Below are 12,833 nucleotides of genomic sequence, written 5' to 3' on the forward strand. Positions count from 1 at the left end.
TTTTCTTTTAACCGTTGGTCTGTCTCAGACCCCCCACATTGCAAAGGTTAAAAGAAAATTGTCTTTATTTGTTTTTGTATTGGGTAAAATTGGGTAAACACAACGATGGTTCGTTATGAACCTTTGGGTCATGTGACCTGAAGGCAGCACAAGGGTTAAGAACATCAGATCAGTTGATCAAAGTCGGTTGCAGTCATTACAGTTAAACCATGTGATTCTGGGGACCTGTAGACTGTGTGATGTAACTCTTGGCTGGTTCAGCTGAAACCCCTCCAAGCAGATTAGTAGGGATGTGATTCCTCAAGTTCGTCAGCCTGAATTTACCCTCAGCCAAACCATGCTGTAGCTATGCATTGGCGTAGCTCAGTGGTTACAGCATTTGACAGCAAATTAAGAGGACACAGGTTCAAATTTCCCCCTGTATGTTGCTTTGGATAAAAGGAACTTCTAAATGAATACAGTATAATTATAATTGACCCATAATATAGCAGCGCCATATATATATATCACTATATTACAATCCTGATATTTTGCTCTACCACCTCAAGTAGGATTATTGCTATCTAACTTTGCTTTCTTCTGTAAACTGTAACAAGTAAGCATGGAAATACAATATACTGTATTGACTTCTGGCCTGACAAGTGTTCTCTGTGTTAATCTCTCTCCCTCTCTCTTTCTCTTTCTCACCCCCCCCCCCCTCTCTCTCTCTCCCTCTCTCTCTCTCTCTCTCTCTCTCTCTCTCTCTCTCTCACTCTGTCTCATCTTGTCTCTCTCGTTCTCTATCTTTTTATCATTGTCTCTCATCCGACTCTCTGTTTTCCTTTTTTATTCCTCTCCCTCCCTCCCTCCTCCCAAGGTGGCTAATCAGGTGGTCCAAGCACTCCTGACTCAAAAGGTTTGTGTTGTTTGATTGAAGCATCATTAGCTGATACAATCATGTCTGAAAGAGGCCATCAGTGATGTGATGACCTGCTGTCAGAATGATAAATAGCCGTGTCCTCATCATGTGAGAAGAAGCTATGAGATGATCATGTCTGTGAGGACCCATCTGCAATCACCAAACGCCACTCTTTTTTTATGAATATTGAAATGCTGACCATGTGTTTGATGGTTAAAAATGCCAATCATCCATCTGCACACAATACATTATGCTTTTAGGAAGAATATGTTTTTATGAAAGGCCGTTGATTGGAGCTGTGATCTGTCTTCCTGCATAAGGCCCGTTTATTATCTCCTGGCCAGTAGAAGGCTGTTATTTTATTTAGTGACGGATATGATGTTGAGTTTGTAATTGCGTGTGTTTGCTGTTGGCTGGCAGGACCTGAGGGAGGAGTGTGTGAAGCTGCGGACGCGGGTGTTTGACCTGGAGCAGCAGAACCGAATACTCAACGTGCTCTTCCAGCAGCGCCTCAAAACGTCCTCCAGTCCTGTCGCACAGGTAGGCTGACACAGACCTGTCACCTGTCTCCAGGTAGACTAGCCAGGACCTGTCACCTGTCTCCAGGTAGGCTAGCCCAGACCTGTCACCTGTCTCCAGGTAGGCTAGCCCAGACCTGTCACCTGTCTCCAGGTAGGCTAGCCCAGAACAGCAGACCTGTCACCTGTCTCCAGGTAGACTAGCCAGGACCTGTCACCTGTCTCCAGGTAGGCTAGCCCAGACCTGTCACCTGTCTCCAGGTAGGCTAGCCCAGACCTGTCACCTGTCTCCAGGTAGGCTAGCCCAGACCTGTCACCTGTCTCCAGGTAGGCTAGCCCAGACCTGTCACCTGTCTCCAGGTAGGCTAGCCCAGAACAGCAGACCTGTCACCTGTCTCCAGGTAGACTAGCCCAGAACAGCAGACCTGTCACCTGTCTCCAGGTAGGCTTAATGGCTTGAGTTTAATGTTAACAGGTAATTAGTTAAGACTAATTACATAATTGAATGAAGTCTATAAGGCATACAGTAGGAGACTATTCTTTATTGTGCTTTATGAGGGCGAAAATGGCATTTAGCTATCAGACTAATCGTGATATGACTGCTTTTAATGCAAATTTACTTTGAGAAAAATATTATGAATTAACATAGCGACTAATAGTCTGCTAATTATCTCATTTGTCATTTCTTATGGCCCCATATCCAACAGTCAATGCCATAAAGTTCGTACACTGTCAGTCCCCTTCCATGGTTCTCAGAGACTGTCAAAACTAATCCATGGGTAGATTGTGATTTCTTTTTAAAGTGCACTAGGAAGATCATTTTATATATTTTATATTTATGTATATTTTATGTCCCTGACTAGCGGAGCCGCCAAACCCAGCAGCATTTATTAATCCTCATCGTTTGATTGAGGAGTTATTATCCAAGAGCAAAGCTTTTGTCTTTCCACCAAAAACAAAAAATGCTCATCCACACACACGTTTAATATTAGATTACTAGTAGTCAGCCCCAACTATCAAAAAATGTGTAGGGATATTGAGGGTACATACAGTAGAGTTATTGAATGACATTACGAGAGTATAACACATCTTAAAAATTATTTTTTACAAACGTTCGCGATGCATGAATCCCCCACTAGTTCATTAAGGCTACGGTGGGCTTGGCAGGTTTTTCCCTCATGGCCAACCTTTTCTGTAAAGGTCAAGTCCAGAGACTAGCTGAGGGAGCATCTGTGGTTATTACTGTGAAAGATCAGCATCTGCAGGGATTTGAAGTTATAATGGAACTGACAAACCGATTCTTCTGTTACCATAGTAAGAGGAAAGTAGTAGAAAGTCACAAAGGTTAGAGAATAGAGTATTATGTTTCTATTCTCTTAGTGTTTGTTTTATCCTGAGGAAGAATAAATTCACTATCCCTCTTCAATCATACATGATCACTATGCCAGTCTTCATGGTTTCCCATTTGACTGAAAAAGGCCTTTGGTGTTTTGTACAATCACCATGTTACTCAGCACACGGGCCTCTGTTTGGGCTTGAACATGTGAGTCTGGATAACAATGAATGGATATAATTACAGTGTAGTTATGCAGAGGATGCTGGCCATAAAGTATTTATCTGCCAAATGAAAAGACTGCAACCTCAAGCGAGATTTCAGGCTCCTAAGCAATTAAATCCAGAGATGCCCTTCTTGGCATCGTGTGTGTTTGTGATAAGCCAAAGTGATGCTGGTAGCATTGGAAATGAAGGCGCATTAGCGTGTCAAGCACTGGAGAAGAACCGAGTGTCGTCCAGAACATTAGTGCAATGCACCATTTGGATTAGTGTTGTCATTACTTAATGATCAATAATTGCTATCTTTAATGACACAAAGCTAAGTCAAAATCTAACGTTTGATATATATATTATAATTTTTTTACATGAAATGGTGTATTCTCACTTCTGTCCTGTTGGTGGGTGCTGGTCTGGCACAGTTGTTCGTTGTCTTTGAGAGAGTTTATTCTATCCATAAAAGAAGATGACTTTTTGAAGATCTTTATTGTTGTTGTTATACTTTTCTGCCAGTTAGGCAAAAATAAATTATGTGTCACTATGTCTTGCCACCTCAGTTAGCAACACAGTAGTGCTTCAGCTGTAAGAACCTCCCGGAAGGCTGAGGAGGGACGTGCGAGTCACTGTAGCCGACTGAGACGTTAGCATATTATTTAGCCTGGAGCTGTTTTGATTCAACACAGCAGACAGATATGGAGATGTGACAGGAGCCGAACATGATGATGTGGCAGATATCGCTCAGCGTCGTGCCCTAGATACACTTCCTGGAGAGACGTGGGAGAGACGCGGGTCTCTCGCAGAGTGACTGGCAAGCCTCCTTCTCTGGGTATATCAAGACTAGCTTGAGTTGTGTGTTAGGTGTAAGAGCTATTTAATATAACTGGGATGGGCACTTTTGGGGTTTCAATTTGAAATATTAATGTGAATAATGTCAGGAGATTTTTACGTAGATAACAATAAATGTATCGTTTCTGAGGCCATCAGGGAGTGTTCCACTTTTGTTTGCAATAAACGTGTGGTCAGGGCTAGCTGGTTTGAGACCCAGTTTGAAGGCACAATAAAACAGTTTGAAGTCGATTGAAAACTTAAAAGCAAAAAGAGAAAGAGGCAGGAAAAAAAGGTGACACAAACAGAATCCTTCTTTATTCAAGTCATCAATCATGTCTCCTTTCCCAAAGAGTGTCCCACAAATCAAAAGTCCCTCATATCAAAAGTCTCTAACAAACACATATACAATATGTTTCATCCAAAACGCACCTGCTCATATGGCTGCCATGATGACTCTTCTGCTCGAGCCTCACTTCAATACCAAATGCTCCTGGCCGTGCCTGGATAATGAACGGGGTATTGCAGCCTGAGACCTAGTGGAGAAGGTGTTTATCAAGACGAGCCTGCTCGGAGTGCATAACTGCTGGAGACTGCTTCTCAGACTCCATGTCCTGGACTCCATTAAGGCTCATGAGATTTCTCTTCTGCCAGCTGCAGAGAGCCCTCTGAACTGAAACACAGGTCACCTTATTACTCCCATCACTGGCGGTGAAGCCCTCGGGGGGGGGGGGGGGGGGGGGGGGGTGGAGGAGCCGGGGGGGGGAGCAGATGCTAGCCACCGGGTGGACTGACGGGAGGGCAGATGGAGCTTCTTTCAAAATTGCGAGGCAACATGGAGCCAATGATGTATGAATTATTGAAATTGAGTTTTTGTTTTTCAACTTGGGGGAGAGGCTGCGGCTTCTGAGCGTCGAGGTTCCAATCAAGAACGGTGCATACTAGACTTTGATTCTCGGAGGTTGTTAGTGAAGCAAGGTGCATCTCGCGTCATACAGCCTCCTCTAGCTTGGTGTGTGCAGCATGACGCCGCGCTCAAAACTAAAATAATAGGACCTTTAAATGGTCGGTCTTTTCAAGTGAAAGACCTACATAGAATCTAGTCCATACTTTCATGTTCCTCATAAATATTTAATACCTGGCTACACAAGACATTTCACGTCAGTACTTTACCAGCATATATCAGACATGTAACCTGTAGCACAGATTTTACCTAAATATAAAGTGCATTACAAATAAAAAATAATTATGTAATCAGTAAAAAACACTCAAGTTAAAAAGTAAAAAGAGTTAAAAATCTCAAAAAGACAATATTTGTCAACATAGTATGCAGGGTCTGTGTAAGAACTGTGTACCCCCAATAAAAAGTTTGATGAGGAGGGGGGGTTGGAGGGGCTGGGGGGTGTATGAGAACAAGTAAGAATATCATCTTGACCAGCATGGAAGTGAGCATGTGCAGGCAGCGAGTGCCCAGCTGAGACCCAGTCCCCCGGGGAGGAGGTAGACCGAGCCAGGCTCCAGCTTGATCTGCTGGCTTCCCAGACCTGCAGGCCCTGGCACTCCCCTCATCTCTGCCTGGTGCAAAAGTAGAAAAATGAACAGCATCGCAGCCTAATTACAGCCCGGGCGAGCGACAGCACAGAGCTACAGAGGGAGAGAGAGAGGAAAAAATAGAGGCAGGGAAAGAGAAATGGAGAGAGGGAGGAGGATAGAGGGAGAGGGAGGGAGAGAGAGGAAGAGAGACAGAGAGAGAGAGGGAGGAAGAGAGAGGAAGAGAGACAGAGAGAGAGAGGGATAAAGAGAGAGGGAGGGATATAGATGGAGAGAGGGAGGAGGATAGAGGGAGAGGGAGGAAGAGAGACAGAGAGAGAGATGGATAAAGAGGGAGGGAGGGGGATAGAGGGAGAGGGAGGGAGAGAGAGACAAAGACAGAGAGGGATAAAGAGAGAGGGAGGGAGAGAGCGATGGAGAGAGGGAGGGATAAAGGAGGAGAGTAGATGAGAGAGGGTAGGAGCTGAGTGTTGGAGGGTGCAGGTGAAGGGTGCAAAGGGAGTATGGATGAACACATGGCTGGGCACCACGGCAACACGGCCTCGGGGGACACAGAGGTAAATGACAGCGGAGAGAGTCATTAGACCCACCAGAGAGGACAAAACAGGAAGGAAGGTCAGCTTCACAGAAACATTTTTAGATTCATCATGGTGGATAAATCATGGTGTCTTACTGTAACATGTACTCTATTTGAAACACTTTGGTGATAATGACGTTTTTTTTATTGAACATAGTAGAGTTCAATAATCAAATGATGATATGCAGTACATACCCGTCGATTATGTCATAATACTGGCCAATTAGAGATTGTCAATCATACATGTTCCAAGAATGGAAGATGTAACCTCTGTTCCCTCAGAGAGTTTCACAATATTCATATAGGAGAATCAATTATTTCACATAGGTTATAATAGGTTTCTTATAATACATTCTTCATAAAAGATTTCTTTGCTCCACAAAACTTCAACTCTACATCAGATAATGATTGTAGTGGGTTGAACACAGTATTTATATGCAACAAAGATTCCTCCGCTACAAGATTCTAACATACAGAAAGTTTCTCATTTTTTCACCCTGTGCTTAGACCACCCGCACAAACTGTTTACATTACATAAACATGTAATTCAGTCTTTACAAGACTTAGGGATCCTGTGCACCAGTTAGTTGTCAGGTGGACACTTCTTGGTTTTGTCAGAGTTTTTGTTGCTTTTCACTTTATCGATGGGCACAAAACACACAAGGCACCAGCATGGATATATGTTTCTGTTTTGTCCTCAAAGACTGAGTTCATGGTCAAGAAGGACCTGTGCTTTTCTATCAGTCTGACACCAGACTGCAAACCTTTAAACACAGACTAGTCCACATCTTCTTTATTAGACTGACATCTCTTCTATCTACTGTCTGTGCTGCTGTTTGACCCTGGTGATATAAAAGGTTATTTGTACTGTAACCTGTTCTGCGCTTGCACAGTGGAACTTCATTCATTACATAAGGTACAAAATAAAAGCATTTTAAAGGTCTGGGTTCGGGTAAAGGGCCCATGCTAAGTATTAAAGTGCTGTAAAGAATAAAAGCAGTTCTATATTGATTTTAGTCTTATGACGAATGCAATTATTTTAATGGATCAGACCTGTGCTGTGTTTTTCTCAGGGTTTGCCTCCTCCAAATGTTATGAGAGCATGAAAGCAATGAAGACTTTCTACTTTATAAATGAGTTGATTGTGAATCCTGCTCAAAGAAATCCGATGGCATTGCAACACATTTAATATATTCTGTAGTCTCCCCACTCCAAATTCCACTTAAAGAAGTTGAGATTTGGGCAGAGGAGAAAAAAAAAACGTGTTCTCCACTTGCACTGACGTCACCCTTGACTTACAGTGTCTTTCTAAAAGAATGTTTTGTTAAGTACACAATCTCATTGAAACTCTTCAACTTCCTAACTGTAATTAGTTCCCAGATTAATCCACTGAAACGAGCTTTGGTTCAGCAGTCTTCCGCAGTGCATGTGAAATGAAGAATGGAGCTGATCATCACATACTAGGTGAATATCAATGAATGGACCAAATTACTGAGGTCCCCAGATCCCTGATGCAATTATTGTCTATTCACATTAATTATTGCTAACAGATGACACTAATGACTTTGAGAGAAAACCTGGCAATGGCTCCTCTATAGCAGAGATCAATGCTATTTAGGAAAAGGTTCATAGCACACCTATCTTAAATGGGCACAGGACAGGATGCATACAGCATTTAAGCATGCTGGCGCAACACCGTCCACTCATTTGACAATCCCCACTATAGAATTGGTTGTGAATTGTCTTTCAGATAAACTCTATAGTACCAAAGATTCAGCCTGAAACGAGTGCTGCTTTTTTAGACTACTCTGTTCCACGGTGAGAGCTACAATTACTAATTCCACCTCTGCCATTCGGTTAGTGGTGTCTCTTTGCTGGAAATTGCCACACTAACAATCCTTCTAAGAGGCTGTGCAGACACGGTCTCCATGGCAGTGATACTGAGATGATGCTGAGAGACACAGCATAGCAGCATAGATAGATCGACTCTCACAGGAGCAAAACTCCCTGGCTTCGTTCACTTACAGGAATTCCAATTGCAACAGCATGATTCACATTCCCTGAAAGGTTAGATTAAGAAGCCTTCTTTATGGAAGCCAAGGTCTTGTGCTTCCAGCCAGAGAGACAGAGGAGGAACGGACCTGAATCCCACAGTCCACAGTGGGAATACTTATCACATTTATAACGCTCAAACTTGGGAAATATCAGTGACTTCCTGAAACACAAAGAGGCAAATTACTCAGTGGGTTGCACATCTTTTGACTGTGAAGATTGTGAGAAGATTTAAAACCCAAAAAATTCAGCTGACCTTGTAGATAATAATATGTAATAATAAGATACCCAGGCTTATCTGTCTCCACAGAGAAAAGTGAATAACCACATTAAAGAGTGAGGTTCCTCTAGCCAGTGGAGCAGAAAATGTCATTCCTTTCCTCAATTAGCCTTTGGATGGAAAGAGACAGCGATGTATTCAGCATATTGATTATTTGTGCGCTGTGACAAATACAAATAGACCACCATAGGGAACTATCTCCACTTGTGTGCTGTGTTTTCCAGTAAAGAGAAAAGTGTCTATTGAATGAAATGGAAGATCTTTTGTGAGTGAAAACACAAAGATTGCCTTGTGAAAGAAGAGATAGCTACATTCATTGGGGCATAGTTTTAGTGGAGTTCCTCTTCATGGAGATTTTCCACCTGCTACTTTGTTTGCGTAACGTAATTGTTACATACATATACTGTCTGTATGTTGTATGTACACATATATATTGTATCCTTGTTGAACTGGAGATTATCTGCCTTGAAAAACAGGTCGACAAACCGTATGTGACACAAGTGTTCTTTCTGGGCATCGATTTATCCCACCTGGGGGAGTCAGAGCAGGTCCTGTTAGACAGCAGGCAGGAGTGGGCCTCTTACTTGAGTTTTGCTTCACCCTGTGAGTATCACCATTCTGTAGGTCCTGCGAGTGGACTTAGATTTTTCGTCCTGCTTCTTCTATATTTAGCGTCTGTTGTCTGGAAACCCAGGTGTTAGTCCACAAGACCAATGCCGCCGTGTGCCAACGATCCTAAATTTACAACTCGTCCTTTATTTCTCTCCCTCATCTCCACGTGCGCCTCCTCAACCAATGAAAGTAAATAACATCTAACATATGATGCTTTATTGATCAACAACAAAAATCAGCACAGTTAAATTAGCTTGTTGCTGGAGACTGATAATCCTAGTGACATCATTCAGCACGGTTACAACAGCTTGTTCCTCAAGACTAATCCCAGTGATGGGGTGCTTTCAGGAGGCCCAGAGGAATGGGAAAGCAGGAACTCCCTCCGGAAGATGGCCCAGCCTGCTGAGCCTCACCTGCCCTCGCAGCAGCTGCAGCAGCAGTGAGGCCTCCCTCTCCAGCGCAGGGAGCGAATACTCCAGCGGCTCACACACCTGGACCGACGGGCGGGGCTCCTCCAAGCAGGTATCATACTAATGACAACGGGAATAATATGTTTTATTTGTAATGCGCCTTTCTTGCGCTCAAAGAGCCGCATTATAACATTATAATCACGGTCTTACAACATAATGTACAATAACAGTCAATTAACAATTAAAAAACGTAATGGGACGTGGGGACACAAAGATATGTTTTAAGCAGTTTCTTAGCAATAAGCAGTATGTCTTCCTGATATCCTTATTAAACACGCTGTGTAAGGCATGTGCAGTCATGCAACACCTAATGTCATGTTACTCATTTTAGTTCAGAGGCTCTCTCTCTTTCTTCACACACACAAAAACACTGCATTTATGGCTTTTGCTCTTGCTTTCGACAGTGTGCCCTAAGTCGGGAGAAGAGGATGAGCGCCGGTTCTGTGTCCAGCAACCACTCCACCGTCCCGTCAGAGCATCCGGATCTAGGATGGAAGGAGGGCCACATTCTCAAGGGCCTGAAGAGGCTGCAGATGCGCAGCCCCAAGGAGGCTTCCTTCCTGGTCCCCACGTCCCATTATAAAGACTGCATGACCTCCAACGAGGGAATATACTCTTTGGGGGTTAAATGTGGGCCACAGGGGATGGTTCCTAAACTGGCGGTGACGAAGGCGAAGACCTTCAAGCCAGGAGCAGAAGTCCCCGCCTTACCCTCAGACTCGGACGACGCAGACGATGACCCACCTCAGTCTGGTGACACATCGTCGAAAGAGAGTCCTTCACCAGAGGACGCTGGTGAATCCGGATCAGGAGCATCGTACGGCAAAGCCCGCTCCCCGGACGGCTCATCCTCAGAGGAGCCGGTGAAACTCACAGGGAGCTCCGGAAACTTCCTGTCGACTGTCACAGAGAACGTCTTCCCCGAGGACCCCACTCTCATACCTGGCGTCAGCCTAACCGAGAGCTCCGCCCACTCCTGCAAACCACATAACTCAGATCAGGGAGAAACTAGCGAGCGACCTGTCTTTAAAAAGTGGAAGGAGAAAGACGGAGGCCAAAGCAGGTCTGGTGAACGCAAGTCTAGGCTTGATCTCGTCAAGCAGCAGCAAAGCAGAGTCGCGGACAAACAAGCCGGGGCTAGAGACATGAGTCTGCCGATTCAGCACACTGCGGCTCAGGTTTTGAGCTGGGCCAGTGAGGCCAGACAGCGCAGTGCCTCGATGGACATGCCTCACTACAGGGAGAAGGCCAACCAGGTTCCAGCCGACACGAAGGACTATACCATCTTGGAGTCCCCTCAAAGGAAACCCAAGCCCCAGGCTTGTGATTCGGCAAGGAAGGCCTTCATTCTCAGGAGCAAGAGTGCAGATGGAGGCCCGGAACAGCCCAAGCAGCTGCACTCGCCCCTTCATCAAAAGCTGATTAAGGTTCACCACAGGCCCAAAGGCCGCTCAAACCCTCTTGTACACAACATTCCTAGTGCAAAGTCCAATTTCACCAAGGTCCAAAGCAGCTCTAAGGTATCTCAACAGATGGCCGAGAAAATTGGGAATACTGCTGGGCCAGCCATCTTGGGCTGTGTGGAGACTGCAGGACAAGGATCCCTTTCAGCGGTGAAACAATCAAAAACATTCAAGGATTCAGGTTTTACTGATGGCCCCAAGAGCCCTTCCAAGGCACTTCAGCCTGCCTCCAAACTACCCTCGAGAAATGACTCTGCTCCAAAAGGCCCTACCTCAAACAATTTACCTAACTCTCCTCTCAAACAGAGATGCCAAGACCAGCCCTCCACCACTCCCCATCCCGGCCTCAGATCCCCCTCCCCTCCCCTGCCACCCGGCCGAACTACGTCCTTACTAGTCAGACCAGGATACGACTCTTTACCTCAAGCACACAAGCCTGCAGTTCAAACCGCAAACAGTGCGAAAGCAGCTACTAACGGCAACAAACCTCAAGCAGTCCAGCAATCACCCATTAAACACATGCAAACCCAAGTCCCCATCAAAACTCAGGACGCTCGCCACAAGGCCCCAAAAATGGGCGCTTCTCCTAAACGTGTTCCTTCAAAGGTTCACCATACGTTACAAGAATCCAACGAAGCTGACTCCACCCAGTTGTCCAACAACAGGTTGACTTCACACGAGGAAAACTATGTTCAAAACGTGGCGATTTGTCAGCAGGGAATAAGTGATCAGCAGGCTCCTGAAGTCTCACCCCAGGGTTCCTCTGTCTGCCTTGGGATCATAAATAACCCTCACCTCTCCATCTCCAGGGCCGTGAAGACAGCCCTTCCTGTTGGTGGCAAAGCTCCAGAAACGTCTCCGATGCAAGCCAACACCTTCCTCGTCCTGGGGAGGCGTGACCAAAACGAAAGCAACAGTGCACGTCGTTCAAAAGCGGTGCAGGCATTCAACCTCGAAGCACACTCCTGTCAGATGCTGCCCAGCGTGAACGCGGCCGTAGCCAAGGCTAAAGCCGAGCGGAAGATCGAGACGCGTTGCAGCTCGCTGGACTCTGAGCCTCCTGTAGCTCCGCCCGCGGTCGAGACCGGGACCATGCTGGATTGGGGGTTTGACGAGGAGGGCTGGCTTTTCAAGAGGTCCGTGTCAGTGTCCACCAGACCGCCTCTCAAACCGGTCATGGGCATGAATGGAGCCAAAGCTCGAAGCCAGAGCTTTGGAGCGCGCTACATGGACCGACCGAATGTTAGCAGGTCCGGAAAGGTCCGCACCCAGATTAAGACTCACTCAGGAAGCTCGTTAAACTCTCTCGGCGATGTGTTCCAAGGAAGCATGAGCTGCTCCAATAGCTACCATTGTCCAATGAACAGATCGCTGTTGAACAATTTTTTGATCGAAGAGGGCTTGCCAATTCCTTCTCATTTGGGAGCTTCCAATGATAGGTTTAGTTTGAAACACCAGAGAGAACAAGCCAACCGGGTTCAGATTGAACAGCAACTGTCCAGCGCCTTTGGAGAACCTGTTCCTGGAGAATTCGAGAGACAAACCACCATCACCACGATCGAGGAGAAGGTGATGCTGGGAATAGAGAAGAACTTGCAGAAGTCACAAGAGCAGGACAGAACAACTGAAACGAAGCCGAAATCTGGGTCGTCGTTGGCCAACTGGTTCGGCTTCCGGAAGAGCAAGCTTCCTGCTCCGAGTGGTAAAAAGGGAGATCTTTCTAAGGTGAAAGAGGAGAAGAAGGAACACAAGATCGGATCTCTTTTGGGTGGAAAGCAGGCAAAGACAGACAAGAAGAAAGAGAGGAGAAAAAGCGATGGAAAAGAAAGGTAAGAATTCTTTAATATTTTGGGGGGCATTTTCATGCTTTATTAGATAGTTTTTAAGTGAAGTGTGACAGGAAAGGCAGGGAGAGAGAGAGAGAGAGAGAGAGAGAGAGAGAGAGAGAGAGAGAGAGAGAGAGAGAGAGAGAGAGAGAGGGAGAGAGAGAGAGAGACACACAGAGAGAGAGAGACACAGAGAGAGAGAGAGGGAGA

General features: G+C 45.5%; 1 protein-coding gene across 1 annotated transcript in view; it reads left to right on the forward strand.

The window, feature by feature from the left end:
* Positions 1 to 12,833, forward strand: part of LOC136967671 (nck-associated protein 5-like) — a 41,661-nt gene that overhangs the window by 19,568 nt on the left and 9,260 nt on the right. The window contains exons 5-8 of the mRNA XM_067261557.1: positions 857 to 895; positions 1,319 to 1,438; positions 9,213 to 9,386; positions 9,739 to 12,626. Coding sequence (XP_067117658.1) covers positions 857 to 895; positions 1,319 to 1,438; positions 9,213 to 9,386; positions 9,739 to 12,626 — 3,221 coding nt within the window. The remainder of the gene's footprint in view (positions 1 to 856; positions 896 to 1,318; positions 1,439 to 9,212; positions 9,387 to 9,738; positions 12,627 to 12,833) is intronic.

This window comes from Osmerus mordax, chromosome 2, assembly GCF_038355195.1.
Source record: "Osmerus mordax isolate fOsmMor3 chromosome 2, fOsmMor3.pri, whole genome shotgun sequence".
NCBI classification, from domain to species: Eukaryota; Metazoa; Chordata; class Actinopteri; order Osmeriformes; family Osmeridae; genus Osmerus; species Osmerus mordax.